Genomic DNA, 22,146 nt, shown 5'->3' with positions numbered 1-22,146 from the left:
GGAGAATTAGCCACTCATTTTGATTTTGCATCATTTTTTAATATTTCTACTGGTCTTTAGAGATTTCTATTTTTTTGAGGTAAAACTATAGGTACATACTTCTAAAATATTTAGAGGTTACATTAGGTACATCATAATTTAAACTGTAGTGCATGTACATGTGTACCTAGGCATGTGTACATGGGTATGTGGTCTTGTAAAAAGTGTGTTCGTGTACCAGTATTGCAGGATACATGGTGAAGAGAAATGAATGAACTATAACATATAGCATATGAAATGTAATATAATTTAATATAGGCCTACAATTTAAGGACACAAGGTATAAATTGTTTTGGTGAGGTTAAAATAACATTTAATTTATGGTTTACTCATTATTAAGAAACCAACCTCAGAAAGCAGCTTAGAGAGATTAATTGATTTTTTTCCCCACGAAATCTTTATCCAGCAATTATACCTGTGTGTTTTTTTAATCCATTCAAGTATCTTCAGGAGATATGTTACTACACTTGCATGTACCTTAATTCACTTCAACATTGACAAAATAACACTGACAAACAAAACAACAGAAAACACCCATAAACATTAATGAGAATTTTAACAAACATGACTCTCCAGTAGTTGTCTTAGGATTGTTGTAAGTGATATTTTTAATTCCACATTCTCTGAAATCTTCATGTAAAAGACAGTTGTATTGGTGGGTGCTTCAGATACACTTACTTCAGCTATGACTGTGGTACCTTATATGTTAAAATAATTTTGTGTATCCATTTTGCATAATATGCTACTCGGACAAAAATACCAGGACGATTTGGAATGGCGCATCCACGGCCGGGAACAATGACACCAAGAACCATTCTCATTTTATGTTGCTCACAAACAAGTGGGCCACCATAATCCCCCTAGGAGTAAGACATACAAAAACAAAGTATTATTAGGAATTTAAAAAATAGTTCATTAACATTATCGTATATAGATTTGCATCTCAGAGATATATACAGAAAAAGAGAATAACTGCAACTGAAATATGAAGATATACAAATTAGTGTACTAGACCATTTGTTGACTTTCTACTGAATTAGCCAAGACCGAGATAATACCAAGTTTAAAGTGTTCTATTATGTGTAGTATTCTCCTAAAATGACTTGCCTTTTCCAAAATAGTCAATCATATTTTAAGTGTGCTCTGCCTTTGTTGGATGCAGACTAACATATAACCATTGGTACCTATTTAATAAGGTAGATTTTATATTTATTTTAATCTTCTTATGTTCAGTATAGAAAATTTGGAACATGTGCAAAAATACAAGTAAAAAAGAAAATAACTTGTAATCATATAACTTTAATAATTAAACTGCATTATATTTTAACTTATTTCTAAACCTTTTTTTATTTGCCTCACCCAATCCTGCCCCAGATGATTTTAACAAGTTAAATAAAAAACTTGTAGTCAATAAAATAATTCTGTTAATTGAAATTGCTTTTCCAAGTGAGGAGTATTCCTCCACTTACTGCTGGTATTAGTAGTTAACATAGTTATATTTATATTTTATACCCTCCTTTCTATAGGATGTCCTGTGATTTCATGGCATTTCTTATATGGTAAGCCCGTTGCATTGTCAGATAGAGATAGATGGAAGATTAACAGATAGCTTTATTTGTGTTATATATATATGCATTCATATATTCATCTATGGTTTTATTTATTCATATAATTATATAAAAATATATAATAAGCCAATATAAATAAACAATGCACTTATTGTTACATATAACCAGTACAACTGCGCTGCACCACTTTCATGAACCATGTAGCCTCCTAAGAATGCAATGGCTGGCTTTTGGTATCCTTATATGCAGAAGAGTGTTTGGAGCTACCTTAATTTTCCCCCAACAGCGACAGGGGAAACCGCTGCAAAATTAACTTCTGTGATTCAAATGGGAAAGAAGAGAGACATTGGCATTCTATGATGGGGAAAACCAAGTTAGGGGTAAAGCAGAATATTAAACAGTAAAGAAAAATAGTTTATTCCAAGAGACTTTGCATAAACTATGCCAGCTGAGGAAAGAACACTGATTTCATTTTTTTTTTTTTTTTTTTTTTTCTGAGGCAGAATCTCGCTCTGTCACCCAGACTGGAGTACAGTGGTGCGATCCCGGCTCACTGCAAGCTCCGTCTGCTGGGTTCATGCCATTCTCCTGCCTCAGTCTCCCAAGTAGGTGGGACTACAGGCACTCGCCACCACGCCCGGCTAATTTTTTGTATTTTTTCCTTTTCTTTTTTTTTTTTCAGTAGAGATGGGGTTTCACTGTGTTAGCCAGGATGGTCTCGATCTCCTGACCTCGTGATCCACCTGCCTCGACCTCCCAAAGTGCTGGGATTACAGATGTGAGCCATCGTGCCTGTCCAAGAAAACTGATTTTTAAACAAATGCACTAGTGATTACTGACACAAACTCCTCGAAGTAATTTACTCTGGAAACTTTCACTAAATATGATGTTACTGCTATTATACAAACATTTGGGAGGTATCTCCTTCAAATTTATTTCAGTGGTTAAATTGCCTTGATTTAAATGTCAGTGACATATATATTTTTAAAAACATTCTGGAGGATAAAAACATTTTTAGAATCTATTTGAGGCCAAGTCTTATCAATAAGGTTAAAAACAACACATATAGTAGACAGAGATGAATAAATCAAGCTGAAGAAGGGAAATGAAGAATATATAGTTGATAATCCAGATTAAAGGCTATTCTTCAAAAGCAGTTGTCAAATTGGTTTTGGTAATGACAATAATTAGATGATCTGTAAGGTTGGGTCTACTTAGAAACTTCTGTGTTTCCGGGATGCTTATTGCTTTTTCTTTTTAAAGTATAGTCATTTCTTTCTCCTAGTAAATTTTCCCCTGTTGTAATGAACAACAGTTTCATTGTTCGTGATTTACTAGAAAGGCAACAAATTTGAAACTGGTTATAAACATGTAATCTGTTTCTAACCATATCATTTTTAAGCAGTTCTAAAAACTAATTTAGTAAACAGTAAACATTTTCTCTTCTTTTCAGAAATAAAATCTCAGAGCAAGGTGTATAGCACTTGCATTTCAATACATATTTATGTTCCATACTTACAGCATGCATTTTCCTATACATCAAAGGACATTTCACTATCATTGAACTCATTTCATCCTTTGCCACACACAGCATTCCACAATCCCACAGCCCTGAAGCTTGAAGAACATGTCTCTCACATTCAAAAGCTAATTAAACTAACAGCTTAACAGCTTGTCTATGTAAAATAGGGATAGGAACATTGCCAAGCCGAAATAACAGTTGCCTACAAATGAAATGTCCAAGCTCATAAAGTCACAAACTTTGACCTTTGGGCTTTTTAAAACAGAATGTTTAAACACATACACAGAGCGAGAGAGCAAAAGAGAGACCAGCTTACCCAAAAAGAGATTTTAAAGTTTAAAGCCAGGCATCTCTAAATGATATAACTCGTGGAGCTCATTTCGAGATAATTTGGGAAGATGAGATACATTTAGAAAAACATTAGAAAAATGCAAACTATTGATTTAACTGATTTGGACACTTCTCATTTGAATAGCTCTCCCTTGGAGTTCCGGCTCTACACACTTATTGATTTTTGAGTGACAAATGTCATCATAGTTTGCTGCTAATAAAACATTGATTATCTCACTGTTTAGTTAAAGAAATGCAGAATATTACAGAGATAATTTTCCCAATTCCTCTCTCCTAGAACAGGTTGGTATACAACATTTTTCATTTGAGAAAAATAAACAAAAAAACCCCCATGAAACACTAAGCTATTAATCACATCCTCGTTATGAAAGAACTTCCTTTTTACCTCACATGGTCCTGATCCAATCTTCTCAGCCCCAGCACATATTTCAGACTCATTCAGAGTCACCTTCCCTCGGTGATGCTGGCTGCATTTCTCATTTCCCATTATATAGAGATGTGCCACTCGTAATAGACCGTCATAGTTGATCACTAGATTGATGCAAAAAAACATACAATAAGGTGAGAAAAGTAAGAAACAAAAATAAAATAAATATGGCCTCATCTTTTGAAAACTAGCTTACATCCAGTGTAGCCCCAGCCATAAACACTGCAACTGGTCTTTTCAGGAATTGTGCATCCATAATTAGGTAAATCAATTGTATTAACAAAATCATCCAGGACAGCAGGCCTGAAAACACAAAATAAAATGGTAAATACTCTCAACTGGATTCAACACAAAATTAACATATTAAATGTAGTGTTCATGTTTAATATGGCATTTACAGAGAAGTCCTGTTTCTTTATTTAAAAAAAAAGAAGTGGGAATGTCCAAATGTATTGATGAAATTTGGAATAGGTAGTAAAGAAATGAGTCATGTATTTGCCAATATTTAAGAATAAATGGTCAATGCTATTTTTTAAAAGAATTATTTTACATTTTACATTAGAAAGTTATCAAATAACTGCTAAGTTTCTATTTTAAAACAGACTGATCAGACTGTTGACTCAATGTTAGTTATTCATTTTTTACAGTTTTGTGAATACCTCTCTCTATATACACACAGAGAGACCCACAGGCACACATATATACATATATATAGCATGTGACATATGTTTATAATGCATCTGCATGAGAGAGAAACAACTGCCACACAGCTGAAGAAAATGCTCCAACAATTCTAGTCCAGGTGAAAAATACAAAATCTTCTAAAGTAACTAACCTGGCAAGCTTCATTAAAATCAGATCTGATCCTTCAGGGCCATATACCAGCTGGGAAACATTGAGAACCTGTTTGCGTTTCTCATCTCCTCTTCCATGGACATCATGAATTCCAAGCCAAGCCTCATAATCTTTCAAGTCTCTGTTTTGAAGGAAACAACTTTAAATGTAAAACATAGTAATTCCAAATTCTGTAGTATTTTTCCTATCTATTGTTATTTTAGACTATTAAGGCACATAACCTAAATTTAAAATTTGATTCATAGTATAATAAAGAGCAACACATTTGTTATGGGAGATTCTGAATACTACAAACATACGTAAGCAGAAAGAGGCTTTTAAGTTGCTGAGATTCTAAATGACTATTTTAGAAACTTGCTTATGCTTGCTAGAGTAAGTCACTTGTGAAAAATGCTCAGGTAAAGCACTTTACATGAATTACAATTTTTTCTGCAAATTTTGTTTTGTTTATATCAGCTGTGTATATATTTGGTTTGGTAACAGGTGTTGAAGTTTTCTACAAACAAAATCAAAGTGACCTTGCTGAGAAGCAGGAAGTTAGTTTACGAATGCTGCCTCTTTATCTTTTCCTTGGGCCAATTTTCATTGAAAATTATGCCCAGGATGATCCTGAGGCTGACTCTACAGGAGAAAGAAGCAGTGAGGATTGGAAAAAGCCTACTGATAATTTAGAAAAAAAAAAGAATTATATCTAGAAATATAGGGTACAAGTAGAAAGTTGGGATATAAAATATTTACATAATTCTAGCAAAATTTTTCCCCAACTGAGAGTAATGCTAATTGTGAAAAGAGGTGAACTGAAGTAGTGTCTTGTAAATATCAGCAAAGTCAAAGTAAGTTTTGTAAGCCAAATTCTAAAAATAAAATAATTTGTTCACCCCACTGGTGAATCTCTGTAAAATGAATACATATTATAACCTTAAGAGCAAAGTGGAAGACTTATAAATTTTAAAGGCTCAAAATAATACTAGTTTTAAAAACACTTTACCGAGAAGGGAAACACTGTCGTGCAGTTAGAACCCAACTTTCCTTTATCAATGATCCTCCGCAGATATGTTTATTTCTGTGAAAAAGAGGAAAGAGAAACAAGTAACATCTGTGCAGAAAGAGTGACTGCCAATTAATGCAAAGCCTGTGGCTCCATTTGTTAAAAATAAATGCACTGCAGAAGAAAATATATAAATTAATCCAATTGGGATAAAATGAGAAGTTCTTTTATCTGAAGGGTGATATTTGGTGATTGTAGCATTAGAACTTTTTTCATAATGTGACTACAAATTTATGAAATCAATTTTACTTTTGCGTAGTCTAAAGAACTCAGTTATTACACATCAATAGCCATCCCGAACGTACACATTCGTGTGTATGTGCATCTATCCTTGTGAGGAAAGTATGTGCTACAAACATAGAATAATTATAATTTTTTAAAACTGTGAACCTATTTTAAATTCAGTGTTTGCTTATTAAAAATGCAAAGTTGAGTTCCTATTTGAACCCTGAAAACCATCCAGTGGTAGCAATTTTATTTGTGCACTATTTCCTTCTTCTACTACCATTATGTAGTTTTGATATATTAACTTAAAATATAACCGAATCTGAATAAATTACTTTCTCCAGTATAAGATCAGGAATATAACATTTCATCTCTAAAGTAAAACAATTTTGTGAGGCAAATCATTTAGGAAATTGTAAAATATTTGTAGAGTATGATGAGTACTAGTACATTTATTTGATGATATCCAAAATCTGTAAATCCATTCTTTTTTGGCAGAGACATGGAAAAAGTACAACTTTTCACAATTTACATTTCCAAAGAGTACAGAGGTTCAGTGCTTCAGAGGGTAATATTAGAAGATTCCCAGACTGAGACCGCAGTTATTTATGGCCTTTACCACACAGGAGGATAAGAATATATATTGACTTTTAATTTCTATCCTTCTCGGTATGAGTTTTGGAAGAATAACTAAGCAGCTGTTGTTGCTAAGAACTTGGATTTAAAAAGGAAAAAAACTAAAAATTTACAGTACTCTAATCTGATGGAAAAATAGCTTCACCTGCTTCTCCAAAAATGGAGATGACCAAAGCAGTATCCTTGTGAATTCTCTTACTAGAAAAAATAATTTAGAAGTATTAATATATGTCTTCTTTTATCCTCTGGGGTTATAAGAAAAGCAAAGAATCACCAATTAACTCAAATGTGGATTATTGAAAGATTTCTCCTTCTTTCCTTCCTTTTTTTTTTTTTTGACAGACTCTTACTCAGTAGCTGGGATTACAGGCATGTGCCACCGCCACCATGCCTGGCTAATTTTTGTATTTTTAGTATAGATGGGGTTTTACCATGTTGTCCAGGCTTGTCTCGAACTCCTGACCTCAAGTGATACACCTGCCTCAGCCTCCCAAACTGCTGGGATTACAGGTGTGAGCCACCACACTTGGCCTCTTGAAATATTTTCTATAATTAAGAAAATTAAACACTCCAACAGAATTCTAGAGTCTTTACTAAATCCTCATACTGCACACTCAGCTTTAATATTCTGGTTAGTTTCACAATTCTGTTTTAGTACTACACACCTAGGACAGCTATACGACAATTATTGGCATAAATATTTGTAAAATCTGATGAGCCATTCCTTGAGAAAAGGGTATACTAAAAAAGAACTTCAGGCCATCTCCTACAACATTATGGTCATCTAAAGTCACATATATCAAATGATATAAACTCTTGCTTTCCAATAATTGGTTTATTCATAAAAGGACTTACGTTTCAAGTTGTCTCTATTCTAATGTCACTGTGATTTAATAATAGTAACATACATACTTTCTTTTTCTCTACTCTAGGAGGCTAGGGGTGAGGGAACAGGAGGGTATTCTAAAAGAGAGGATATTTAGGTTGAAATTTGAAGAAGGAGAAAGAATTTTCAGGCATAAAACATGGAGGAAGAAAGCCACATGTGCTGTGGGAACAACAAAATAAAGGCTTGGAGGAAGAAACGTGAGGTATCTAGAAAACAAGAGACAATGTGCTCAAATTCAGATGTACCTTGGGGTGTGTTGCATGGCGTGGTTCTGATAGAGATAGCCAAAACATAAATATTTTAGCATTCCGATTAACATACAGAATAATATATGTAGTATATGAAAGTTCTAAGATCAGATTTTAAGTTAACTAATATTTTCAATCTTTAATTCTTATGACATAATTATTAAGCTTAATTTTCTCTAACAATATGATTTGCAAAGTGATTTTATGTAGAACATATCATTGATTCTTAAGAGCATTGAGAAATAGATATGTCAAGAATTTTGTATCCCCACTGATTATTGTAATATCACGACTATTTAACTATTGGCCTTTTTGTAATGATAAAATGCTCTAGAATTTAAAATCGCCACTTTTCTTTTGATTGACAAGGAAAAAGTCAGAAATTAAAAACAAAAATAAATGTTTTGACATGATCATGCTTAAACATATTAGAAAATAAACCCGTAATATCCTAGATTGGAAATTTAATAACAAGTATAATAACTACTATGGTAATAATAGGGCTTCAATAATATTTTGCTTAATCAGAACCAAAGTGTCCCTTGGAATCAGGGACAATGCCAACACATATGGGACCTTTGTGAAGATTTAAAAAGGCACTACCTCTGGAGGCACAGATGGCAGTCCGGAGCTTACAGTTTGGCAAGTAGAATGTGATCAGGCTCCTCTTTTACTGCCTCACCCAGGTGCCCTGTAGAGGCTACAACCTTCACGACCACGTGTCCATATTTTGGGGAATATGACTCTTGCACATATTCTGAATATGCATGATTTGCATCTATTAATAATTACCTGTATCTCAAACTAACCATCCATCCTACATTTGTTCGTGTTGGAATCCCATTTACAACTCGCAGTTGTTTCGTTTTGGCGCAAGATATTACAGGATCTAAAACAGGACCAAACATAACATTTTAAAATAGGAATTTGAAATAATCAGTGCCTCTTAGTTTTCTTAAATGCAATGATAATTAGATAAATGTAACTATTCTTATTGTGTCCAAAGAACAGTTTGGAGAAAGAGTAGTTTTATATGACCACAGCATTATATTAAGCCCTTAACACATGCCATCCTCATCTAAGAAGCTGAGTAACTCAGAAAAACAAATCAACTCAAAGCAGACAGGATTGCCATGATAGTGACAGTGGCTTTGCTCACAATCCACTAACACCGAGCTCCTCAGATCCAATCCCTCACCACCTTCAACATAAAATAAACCAAAGTTATTTACAACGATTATTTCTAAAGGTCAGTAGAAATCAATAGCTTCAGTGAAAAAAACAAAACCAAGCTTTACTTGGATATTACTTCTGAATTTGTACAGTTAGATTGTAGATTTATTCGATATGTCTTACCGACATTTGATTTATTGAAATCATATCCAAATGATATAATTATTATATTCAAATCCTTATGTCCAAAGACATAATACAAAATTCATTGGAGTAAATGTTTTCCTGACCCTCCTCTGTGCTCCTCGCCTTATCCTCTCTACTTCTGCCCATGGTCTAGAATAGATTTCCATTTGCTTCCTGAGCCTGGGGCACAGCAGGTGGTATTTTAAATCAAAAACACTTGAGTAACTTCCTTCAGCTCAAGAGAGATGTGAAAATAAAATACAAGTGGCCGCCAACAGATTCTTAAACTGAGGATTAACTGAATATCTCAGATTGTGTCATCTCGTGCCCACTGGACTGTAGGGCCTGCAGAGAAGTTTACAAACAGAGTAGAAGAGAAGCACTGAATAACTTTCCAACTTTCGGGTTTCATTCTTCCTGATTTCAGCATCCTAATTTTATTAAAGCATAGTATATATAAAGGTGTTCCGTTATATACATTGTGCCCCAAATGAGAAATAAATATAAACACTCTTTTCAAAATCACATATACCATCTTATAGATTTTTTGAAAGAGAATTGAATTTTCATATTCAGTATGCAGTTGCCTTTGAAACTCCTTTACACGTACGCATAGAAAAATATATTTTAAAAAGTAAAAATAAATAGATTAACTTTTTATAATGAAAGCTAATATAGATAATTTTCTTTGAAAGAAATAATGACATTTCTGACACTCAGAGAGAGACTCAGAATATACTTCACATTGTGAAAGATTACTTACGGTCTAAATTGACTATTGTAGGTGTGGTATCACCTTCACCTGTAAAAATAAATGTATAGATAAATACATAATTCATACATGCATATATCTGTTATATAAAACCAAATATATATTAAAATCCAAGTATCAATGAATTCAATAATTTACTAAAATTCTTTTTTGTTTGTTTGTTTTGTTTTGTTTTATTTTGTTTGAGACAGAGTCTCATTCTCTCACCCAGGCTGGAGTCCAGTGGCGCTATCTCAACTCACTGCAACCTTCCCTTCTCAGGTTCAAGCGATTCTCCTGACTCAGTCTCCCAAGTAGCTGGGACCACAGGCACACACTACCACACCCAGCTACTTTTTGTATTTTGAATAGAGATGGGATTTCACCATATTGGCCAGGCTGGTCCCAAACCCCTGACCTCAAATGATCCACCTGCCTCAGCCTCCCAAAGTGGTAGGATTCTAGGCATGAGCCACCACATCTGGCCAATTTACTAAAATTCTTGACATTTTATTCAGAGATGAAATGTAAACTGTTTTGAGTAATTATGCATCATTTTTACTGGATAATATTGTATGTATATGCCCTCTGGTACTAGGTGATATGAGCAGAGCCCTATTTTATGACTGTGGAGGCTCTCAGGTGTGTGTTTGAATGATCACTGGCTATTTGAATTACAGTGCCGTCATCAAGGAGCTACCTCGATCCACCAGGATGTCCAACATCCTACACAATGAACATTCCATTGAATAGCACTCATGTTCATTACCGTCTACTTGGACTCTTCATATTGATAGGCCATTTTGCTTCTGTAATTTGAATCATTTAATTTTTTTCTGAAAACTTTTAGTTTTATATGGTTAAGGATAATTGCAACTACACAAACTTCATAAATCTCTGCAAGGATTCTAGAAGATAGAAATCAATGTCACTAGTGGAAAAAGTAGTAACACCATATAATTATGCTTTGTTAATTGAATATTTCAAGGGTTGTTTTTTCCAGATGCTAGTAAAAAAATATGGAAAAAAGAGAACACTGAAAACTACAACTTAATTCTAATTAAAACCTGTAGCTTACTACTTTTTCATCTCTACTGGGGCTTAATTGCCACAAATAAGAGAAAGGCTTGGAAGATGTGAGGATTTTGAAATACTTATGCTATAATGAATGAGACACAAGACATTTCCTGGAGCTTAATGTCTGACTATTTAGAATTGATGGCATAGAGTTCAGTTAGGCAGTGTTTAGACCCAGATGGTTGTTAATCCCTGGAAATGCCCTGAGCTCAAATAAGCCAGCAACAAACCAATAATGCATATGGATTCCTTTGTAATAGACACCAATGTGATTGTTATTTATGATGATAGTTGTGAGAATTAATATATACTTATTTATGCTCATTTTCCAGATCTAGATATTTTAAATGAATAGGTTAATGGTGAACATACAAAATTCATCATTTCTCTTTCCCTGTAGCTTATCCTAGAGGAGGGTTTGTCAGTTAGCTAAGGACAGTGTTTTAGTTCATAAGTATGAGTTAAGATTGAGGCCGACAATGGTAACAAAAACATCAAGGATATTGGTTTTCCACATGAGTCAAATACTTGAAAATGTTAAATAAGTAGATATTTATTTCTTATTTTGTGATGAGAAAGACTGTTCTATCTTTACTTGTATATTAAGTCTCTTATTTGTAAGCATTAAGCTAATAGGTCTACAAAGTGCTTAGTTAACTATTGTATCTTACAATATATTTAGTTTTAAAAATTTGTAGTTATGGCCTTGCGCGGTGGCTCACGCCTGTGATCCCAACACTTTGGGAGGCCGAGGCGGATGGATCACAAGGTCAGGAGTTCAAGACCAGTTTGGCCAACACGGTGAAACCCTGAATCTACTAAAAATACAAAAAATCAGCCAGGTGTGGTGGCAGGCACCTGTAATCCCAGCTCCTTGGGAGGCTGAGGCAGGATAATCGCTTAAATCTAGGAAGTGGAGGTTGCAGTGAGCAGAGATCGTGCCACTACATTCCAGCCTGGGTGACAGTGTAAGACTCTGTCTCAAAAAAAAAAAAAAAATTGTAGATACTATAAATTTGGGATTTTAATAATTAATAGTAATGTATATGTTTTCCTTTCTCTAATCCAATATTTCTCACACTTTAGCATAAACTGAAATACCTTTTAAAATTAAATTTCTGGGGATTCTGGGTTGGTAGCTGGACTCTTAATTTTTAGCAAGCATCCTAGGTTCTTCTGTTGCATACCTGGATTAAAACTTGAAAAACTACTTTCTAGGCCTTTTCCATTTCACTACCAAATACTATTCTCACTTTTCGTCCTTTACTTTCACCCTATCTATACTACACTATCTATACCACACTACTTTCAGACTCATGTCTAAAAAATATATGTGATACAATACTTATTTTTTATTGGTTCAACTTAAATTTGAAGAGAGAAAACATGTCAATGATAAAAGTTTTACCTATGGAAGAGTAGGGGTGTGTGTGTGTGTGTGTGTGTGTGTGTGTGTGTGTGTGTTTGTATGGCCTCAGAACCAAACATGGACTTTTTCTGAAAACATAAAGAAAACTTTCTCCCACTCTTCTTAAAGTTTTAACTCAATTTCAAAAGTTTACAAACATTATGTATTTCTCCATGAGAAATCTATGTTCACATTCTCATTTTATATATTGTCTATACATACATATTACATGATTATATTGCTTTGTAATTGTTTACATAAATGTCTCCTTTCTATATTATGAACTATTTGAAATTAAGAAGCAATGTTTGTATTTTTATAAATGTAGTCTGTTAAATATGGCTTTGTACACAACAGCAGCTCAATTAACAATAATGAATGAATAAATGAAAACAGAGATGGAAGTTAAGGCTTTGACTGTTTACTATGCAACAGACACTGTTAACAATAGCCCCATATAATAGGTACTTTTATTATAAAATATTGCAAATACAAATATGAGTCCTAAGTGGGTTTAGTAACTTGCCCAAGATACTTAAAAGTGATGGGTCTGGCATTCTTAGGAAATGTGGACTGAAGTTCTTAACCACTACACTCTTGGTAGTTAATTAAGATTTTTCTAAAATAGTATACCAACTGTGTCTGTGTATACTCATCATATAGGCATCTCTTCATTTTTATGTTTGCATATTTGATAAACTTAAAAATATGTAAAATATTATTTTGTAAGCATGTTAGAAAAAAGAATAAAAACCTTTACATATTTTGTAAGAGAATTTTACAGTGTGAAAATGATTTATACAGTCTCTGCAGTTATATAAATAAGAACTCAAATCTTCTAAAGATAAATATTATTACCCTTTCACCAGGGAGAAAATGTAAATAATTCCTGGCTATAAATATTAGTTAGAAAAATGACAGTGTAAAAATCTTTATTGAAATTAATGTGTGGTATACATTGAAATAAAATGATTTATCTGCAATAGCATTTAATCAAATACTAGTAACCCCCCTCAAATCTTTCAACAGCACATTACTTTTAGTTTAAAAATATTAGTTGAAAAAATCTTTTGAAAACTTGTAAGTTATTAGAGTCCTGGCTCCCTTGGTTTGTGATTATAAACCAAATCACAGTGCCTTGAGATTCTACAGGACATTTCACTGTTAACCATGCATGTGTGCTAGATAGAGCTGCTGTGGTCTTTAAAAAGTCTGGAAATCTGTAGAGGAAGCAAAATAACCTGTTTTAGAAGGCAGATAATTGCCTTTTTCCTTCTTCCTACACCATTGTCTATTTTATGAGCCTCCATTAGTCTTAAACATAGAGAGTGAACAAAAACATAGTGCTATAAAACTAGGACTTAGAAAAATAATAATCTTTCAATAATTTGTAAGTATTTTTGTATGGCATTCTCTGAAAAGGTAGGTGTGTTTCTTTTAGTATTAACATTGGGGCTGTGTCAACCTTAATATGGGAAAAGTGAAGAACATTAGGAAAACAAATTAGTTTGAAAGGCTATGATCATGGCTGATAATATGAAAATAAACTTATTAGAAATGCCATTTATTTGCAAGCATATAATATATTTAGTTATTTATTCTTATAGAGAATTTCCCAACCTATTAAAAATAGACGGAGCAGCTCCAAGTCTTAATTAGGTAGACTTGATTAACATTGTATTTTAAAAGTTTGCCTTTAATGCTAGAATTTCATAAAACACAACTGTTATTTCCATTTAAGGTGAAATTTACCACTTTAATTTGACAGAAATTCTAGAAAAACATAGACTTGTGTTTGTATTTCATTTTTTAAAAGCAACATATTATTTCTTCAATTTAATCTCTCTTTTTAGAGTAGACAATTTTGCTGCTGTTCTCAAGGAACTTGCTACTACTGGCTGGTCTCACAAGAAAAACATTCTTAAAACAAAGTTCTTATCAAACTATAAAAGTATTTCCTTTCTAAAGAGAATGTGGTTTAACATTGTGGTAAAGGATGTTTGTTGTAAACATAGAGTTACAGATACATAGTATAGTAAAATAGTCTCTTTCTACTGGCACAGCTTTATAAAAAGGATTTTTCACTCAATAACATATTTAAGACACACTTCCATCTCAATACATATTACTTTATATCACTGGTTACCGGTGGAAATGATTTTGCCCTCCAGGGAACATTGGCAATGTCTAGAGATAGTTTTGATTGTCACAACTTGGGGCAGGTGTCATGCTACTGGCATCTAGTGGATAGAGTCCAGGAATACTACTAAACATGCTACAATGCACAGAACAGCATCTAGCCCAAAATGTCGGTGTGCAGAGGCTCAAAAATCCTGACTATGTCAACATTATTACTGCTTTTGATACATTTTATCAAACTGACTTCGAAGCAGGATTTTGAATTCACACTCTAAGTAGCATAGAATTGAGACAACCTGATTACCCAGGTCCTCACTAATACTGGATATTTACAATCATTTTATTTGCTAACCTGACAGGTAGAAGTGACTTCTCATGTCTTAAATTTTTTTTTCCTATTAATACATTTTAATGTCTTTTCATTTATTTCTTAGCTATATTCTTGAAGACTTATTTTCTACTTTTTTCTCCTGAGTTCTCACATCTTTTTCTTATTGATATCTAGGGACTTTTTAACATGAATTATACCAGACATGTATTTTATATGAACTATGTCAAACAGGTATTACATGTTTTTTATATAACTTTACTTTATGCACTAATATCCTTTTAACAAAGCCATCTGGGAATCAGGTAACTGGGTGGAAAACTCCAGGCTCTTCTTTAGTCTTAAGTTAAAGAACTGAGAAGGAAATAGAAGTACCACTAGTTCAGATCTGCTCATGGCTCTTTTAGTGGGCTGGGAACTTTGCTGAGAGCTCTGCTATATTCAGAAGTCGAACAGGGAGTACTGGTGTTGGGGACTGGGGAGATATTTCTAGCCCAGTCATATTAGAACTGTGGCAATTAATGCTTTTGGAATCCAAATGGAAATCTTCTGAGGGAAGAGAATCTCCTTTAAAATGTTAAATTTCTTCTTATCTATAAGAGAGATGGAGAGAGAGAAAGAGACCATGTGGTGTGTCTGCGTGTGTGTTGTGTGCATTTGTGAGTGTTGCTCTCTGGAGAGCTTCCTCATTTGGGAATAAATGCCAGACCACCTATATTATTTGCAACTTTTAGATGAAATGTAGTATATTTAAAATATTTCACAAGACACCAATCCCTAAGTGTACTTACAACGAGAAATAGGGCAGTAATCCCAAGGAATGAGTGGATTTCCCGTGTAGCACCAGGGTCCATGAGCATCATCATCTGGATTTCGGCAGTAATTCTCATTCAGCTTACTTGCATCTGGTTCCCAGAAGATATGACTGCGGAAACAACAGGTTTGCACATCACAAGATGCTCATTCCATCCAAGAGACACAAAATATTACAAAAAGATATAATCTCAGCACATTACTTTCACTGTAGATACAGTATAACCTTCTACTTGGGATGAATTTTAGCTATTTTGTTTGAGGTCTGTTTTGTTGCTGCTGTTGTTCCTACACTTTAGAAGCAGACTCTCTAACTTGGAAATCTGGAAGAGGGCTCCATAATTGGCATATTAGATTTTGTGATTTTGCCTCTATTTGAGAATCCCAGTGGCATGGTAACAATACTTCTGTGCATAGAAATAAGAGAAACATTGTCTAAAGCAAGCAGATGGCAAAGATTAAAACTATAAAGTACATAAAAATACAAGCTATTATACAAGTATTTTTTTACATTTTAGATACAAATGAAGCATCACTAGCAATACCACTATGACAGAGTACAAGATATACTGAAATTAATAATGTGTTAATTAAATAATTAAAATTCTAAACTATACGGGTCATATGGTTATAAAATATTATTTTCTGACAGATAACTGAGCAATACTTTATTTCTAATTTACATCTTAACAATTTATTACAAAAGAAAAGCAAAGATTGTAAATTTACTGTAAATTATTTTATATGGCCATTTTCATTCATGTAACATCAATATTTACATTTACCTCAATAACATGAATGAAGTCAATTCTACGTGGTCACTCTGACTGCTCATAAAAGTCATTAAAACTATGCATCTTACTGAATTTGTTTCCAGTTATTAATTGCTACCATGCTTGAATATAATTAATGTATAATTTTAAATAAAACTTTAAAAAGCTTGAATATGGAAACTTGGACTATATTTCCAGAACAAGGTTCATTTTTCTGGACCAAGAATAATAGTAAACACATATAGTATTTATTGCATGCCAGATTGTGTTGTAGGTTCTTTATAGATATAACCTTAGACCAATCTTATGAGACAGTCTTTAAGGTTATACCATATTACATTTGTGGAAATTGAAATCTGGAGAGGACAACTAATTGGTGTAATGTCACATGGCTTGCAAACACTAGAGCTGGGGTTTGAACCCACAGCTGTTTTAAGAGTCAGTGTTCAAAACCGCCATGCTCTATCTCCTACTTACAAAGTTTGTCCTTAAGCCAAAATGATACCATGTGACTTAATCCTTGATCAATTTCCTACAAATTGTTTCCAAAAGTCAAACCTAAACTAGATGAATTAAGTATTATTAGGGACCCATTGATAGTTTCTAAATAAATATATCCCATATTTTCAGTGGCATGCTGGTAAAAGTTTACCAACTGGTACTTTTGAGGTATGTGTATGTTGAGGATGAAGATGAGGAGTCCTCATTTGTAGCTGTTGCTGATTTCTGTCATGCAAATATTTCTACCATGAAAATTTCAAGCTTCTAATGTAAAATCACTGAAGGCAACATTTTTGAAAGAAGATGAGAACAATTATATCTCACAAGTCCGTAAGAGCAATCTGCCCCACCCACCACTGCATGTTTCTAAAAATGCTTTAAAAAATAGCAGTGCTGAAATTAGCATTTATTTTAATCATGCCAATTCTTATTTAAAATTATTTAATAAATCCTTTTAATCTTCAGGATAAAATTTACATTTCTTAATTGAGCTTACAAGACTCTCTATATGGTGTTGTAAAGAGGTAAAAATAAACATGTAAAAAATTCACTTTGTGAATTCCTTCTTTGTGGACATTGACCAAGTTACATTCTTTCAGTCTAACCGCAATTATTTCCTATATTCAAATAACCTAATGCTTTGGCCTTTGCACATACGATTTCTTGTGTCTAATGTCCTCTTCCTCCTCTACTTCCCTCGCCCGATTCTTACTCATCATGTACATCCCAGTCAATTTCCCTTCCTTTAAGAAGTCTTCCTGACCACTTATGTCCAAATAGGCACTTCTTCGCATTCCCATAGCATAAAATATGCTATCTTTCATAGTGTTCATATGGTATTTCCTGTTTGCTTGCATCCCACACTAGAGTGGGAGATCTATAAGGACAGAACTCTGCTGCTCTTTGAAGTCCTAGAACTACAGTGTCGATATAGTAGCCATTGGCCACATATGGCTAGTGAGAAATTGATCCAGTCCAAATTGACAGGTGCTGTAAGTGTAAACAGACACCAGATTCTGAATATGCAGCATGAGAGTATAATGTAAAAGATATTTTCAATTATTTTGTATTAAATACATATTGAAATGAAAAACTGTAGATATATTGAATTAAATAAAATATATTAAAATTAACTTTGCCTGTTTATTTTTACCTCTTTAAAAGTGGCTACTAGGAATTTAACAGAACGTATGTCGCTTACATTTGTGAGTTGCATTATCTTTATATTGGACAGCATTATTTTAGAACCATCCTTTTTGTGTGAAGTAAATTAATTGAAACAATATAATCCCCTATTGAATACATTTTGGAAGAGAATAAGGAACTTAAAAGACTGAAGCAAAGTCACTCCATCTCTCTGAGCCCTTAAATTCCTATCCACACATAGGAATCTTTCCTATAGGATTGTGGTGGTCAAATGGCATAACTCAGGTAAAGCAGCCATGTTATAGGCACTCGATCAAATGACTGTAACTTGTTTTTTCTTTTATTCTAGTGCATATACTCTGGGATGTTTATGAAAAATCTGCTTTAGGTCACAATTATGTGTCATACTGCTTTCACAATTTTGTAAACACTAGCACTATTGCTAGGGCTGAATAGATGCTACCTTCTCTGTCTATGAGTATATCTATGGTAAGAATCTGTAATTCTCTAAAATTTGTAGATTTTTTTCAATTACATATATGTTCCTGTAATTATTGGAAAATTTTATGTATCAAAGTTCATAAGGAAACCTGTCATTACACATTTTTAATAGCTAAGGTTTAGTATTTTAGATATTTAAATTATATATGAGTAATTATTCATTGATTTGTCATAAACTATCAATTATTAAATATGAAAACAATAATCCCATAAAATACACTATTTCAAACACAAGATTTGCCACTTAATTATACACTGTCTTATTAAATTATGTAATTATTTTGTCAATGTGACTGTATCCTCCTTAGAGGTTGGAACTAAAATATTATCCACTTTTTGTTGATGTTCCCCATGATAGCAATTACAGTACAGAACACACACTAAATGCTCAATAAATATCTACTAACTTGAATTGTATATTTAAAAGTTTGCTACATAGAGAAACAATGTTATGATGAGTTGTAAAGCAAAACCAATCTAATGTTTTTATTAGTTTACCATGATATATAAAAGAATAGAAAGAAATAGCAATGTACATATCTAAGTATACAATTTGTTGGTATCACTACATTCTATATATTTGAAAGGAAGAAATTTACACACCGGTGTAAGTCTTCCATGTTCTTGTTCCACATTGAACATGTTAGTCCAGATCTTGTTTGGGATAAGTTGCCCATATAATTTTTGCCATTCCCACGATAACAATCTAGACATAAAATATACAGAAATAAATCTAACGACTATTAAGGCAGATAAAACAAAAACATTTTTTACGAGTATACAGAATCATGAAATCAACATAAAAATTAAAGTACTTGAAAGGGCTGGGCACAGTGGCTCACACGTATAATCCCAGCACTTTGGGAGGCCAAGGCAGGCAGATCACGAGGTCAGGAGATCAAGACCATCCTGGCTAACACGGTGAAACCCTCTCTCTACTAAAAGAATACAAAAAATTAGCTAGGCGTGGTGGCAGGCGCTTGTAGTCCCAGCTACTCGGGAGGCTGAGGCAGGAGAATGGTGTGAACCCAGGAGGCGGAGCTTGCAGTGAGCTGAGATTGCACCACTGCACTCCAGCCTGGGCGATAGAGCAAGACTCCGTCTCAAAAAAAAAAAAAAGAAAAAAAAAATTAAAGTACTTGAAATCTGTACAAATCAAAAGTACTCAAATATCTCAGGTTAAAATGTCTTTATTTTAAGTCCAATATCTTCATCAAAATAAGGATTTATGCAAATTCAAATGTAACAAATAATAATTTAAAAACAAAATAATTTAAATAAGTGGCCCTTGGAACAACAAAGAAATAAGAATTTTTAGAATAACACATGTATATCCCAACATTTTCTTCTGAAAAATTTCATTCCATAGAAAAGTAATATAACAAGCATTCATCTACTAGTCACATTCCTTATGTTTTGATTTTTGTCTTTTATGACATTAACATTCTGAATCACCCAAGTCAGCTGTTTTACAAATGCTCTTTAACTTCAGTTTGTTTTATTTATTTTCTCATGAATAAAACCAAGTTAAAGATACTTAACAGGAATATTGCATCAGTGATGCTTTGTCCTTTTTAGAGCATAACATCTTGTGGCACATGATGTCACTTTGTTCCATCACTGGTGATGTGTTTGATCACTTGGTTAAGTGGTGCAAAAGAAAAACTCCTCTTTGTATTTAACAAAAAATCAGTTGGGGTCTTTGAGTCTGAATAAATATCCTATTGCCAAACAAATTTTCACAAAATAGCTTAGACATACATCAATGAATTTTGCATGAAACACTTTTGTCATGCTGATGGTAAAATGGTTATTTTGCTATTTCTAACATTTCTTTGTATTTGTTAGTTAGCATTCTTCTGTAAATAAAAAATTTTCCTTTTCCCTTACCCCATTCATTTAGGTATTAGTAGTAGAAGTGCTAGCACTAGCTGTAGAAGTAGTAAATGAAATGTGGACCAGGGGATTTTCTTTTTATTTCATATGATATATAATCTATTCCTGTTATTCATTTTGATGCTCAAATTGTTCCAAATTTGGCCAATGGAACCCACTTTAAACTGACTCCTGTGTCTCTTACTATGCTCCATGAGGTTTTCTGTTTCTCGTTTTTTTAATTGAGCAATTTGTGTTCTCCTGCCTCAGCCTCCTGAGTAGCTAGGATTACAGGCATGCATCACCACACCTGGCTGATTTTTTGTATTTTTAGTAGAGATGGGGTTTCACCATGTTTGGCCAGACTGGTCTCAAACTCCTGACCTCAAGTGATCCGCCCACCTCGGACTCCCAAAGTGCTGGGATTACAAGCATGAGCCACCATGCCCGGCCATATTGTTCATATTTTTAATCAAAAGAAATGCAGTCAGAAATCAAGTTCTTCAAAAAATGTAAAGTTGGTCAGGCGCTGTGGCTTACACCTGTAATCCCAGCACTTTGGGAGGATGAGGTAGGTGGATCACTTCAGGTCAGGAGTTCTGGCCAACATGGTGAAACCCCATTTGTACCAAAAATATAAAAAATTAGCTGGGTGTGGTGCTCACGCCTGTAGTCCTAGCTACTCAGGAGGCTGAGGCAGGAGAATTGCTTAAATTCCAGAGGCGGAGGTTGCAATGAGCCAAGATCATGCCACTGCAATCCAGCCTGGGTGACAGAGCAAGACTCTATCTCAAAATAAATAAATAAAATTTAAAAGACTCTCCCTATATATCTATATATTGCATTCCGAATTTTAAAAGAATTATTCTATTTTAAAAAATACTCTATATTTTTAAATAATACCAAAAATTTTTAAAGTGACTTTTTATATTTAAGATTCTTAATTTTTATATGAATGGAAACTGTACATTTGACTATGAAAGGTCATCTACAAATTTACATCAACATTAAGATTTTATGTCGGGAAAAATAACTAATGAGTACTAGCCTTAGTACCTGGGTGATGAAATTATCTGTACAACAAACCCCCATGACACAAGTTTACCTATGTAACAAACCTATACATATATTCCAAAAAAGTAAAGAATGGAAAATACACAAGAGCCATAAACAAGAAAGTAATGAAATTGTCTACTTGCAATGGTGAGTAGAAAGTAGAAATGGAATGACATGGAAGCAAGAGAAAAGGACAGTTCTCTGAATTTACCCTTTCATATAGTATTGACTATTATCCAATATCAAGGTTTTAAATATTCAAAAAATAATATCCAGAAAGATGGAAATAAAGACAGAAATATGCCTATGTATATATCATATGTATACCATTAATACAGAGAAGGAAAAAAAATCCAGATGATTTTTGGACACAATTTTCTGATTGTATATCTGACTGTATATACTCTCACTAGAATATATTTTAAGACTGAAATAACTGTAAATACATTCTATGATATCAATATAAATATTTAAATAAATTATATTGTTTACTGCCTTAAGTGTATAATACATAGTATTATAATAAGTAGTGTTTTATAACATTTTAAAGAAATTCTGTAATCAGTTTTCATTTTTCTTTTTCTTTTTTTTTTTTTTTTTTTTTTTTTTTT

General features: G+C 33.3%; 1 protein-coding gene across 1 annotated transcript in view; it reads right to left on the bottom strand.

Annotated features, from left to right (window-relative positions):
* Nucleotides 1-275: 275 nt before the first annotated feature.
* The window catches only part of HGF (hepatocyte growth factor), a 68,538-nt gene continuing 46,667 nt past the window's right edge, over nt 276-22,146 (bottom strand). The window contains exons 11-19 of the mRNA XM_025379231.1: nt 19,208-19,310; nt 15,662-15,795; nt 9,931-9,969; nt 8,601-8,697; nt 5,751-5,825; nt 4,743-4,883; nt 4,104-4,210; nt 3,866-4,011; nt 276-899 (exon numbers count right to left, since the gene is read on the bottom strand). Of these exons, the coding sequence (XP_025235016.1) occupies nt 723-899; nt 3,866-4,011; nt 4,104-4,210; nt 4,743-4,883; nt 5,751-5,825; nt 8,601-8,697; nt 9,931-9,969; nt 15,662-15,795; nt 19,208-19,310 (1,019 nt within the window). The 3' untranslated portion in view covers nt 276-722. The remainder of the gene's footprint in view (nt 900-3,865; nt 4,012-4,103; nt 4,211-4,742; nt 4,884-5,750; nt 5,826-8,600; nt 8,698-9,930; nt 9,970-15,661; nt 15,796-19,207; nt 19,311-22,146) is intronic.

Source organism: Theropithecus gelada, chromosome 3 (genome assembly GCF_003255815.1).
Source record: "Theropithecus gelada isolate Dixy chromosome 3, Tgel_1.0, whole genome shotgun sequence".
In the NCBI taxonomy this organism is placed as follows: domain Eukaryota; kingdom Metazoa; phylum Chordata; class Mammalia; order Primates; family Cercopithecidae; genus Theropithecus; species Theropithecus gelada.
Note: the sequence above shows the minus strand (reverse complement) of the source record. Positions and strands in the feature narration are given on the sequence as shown.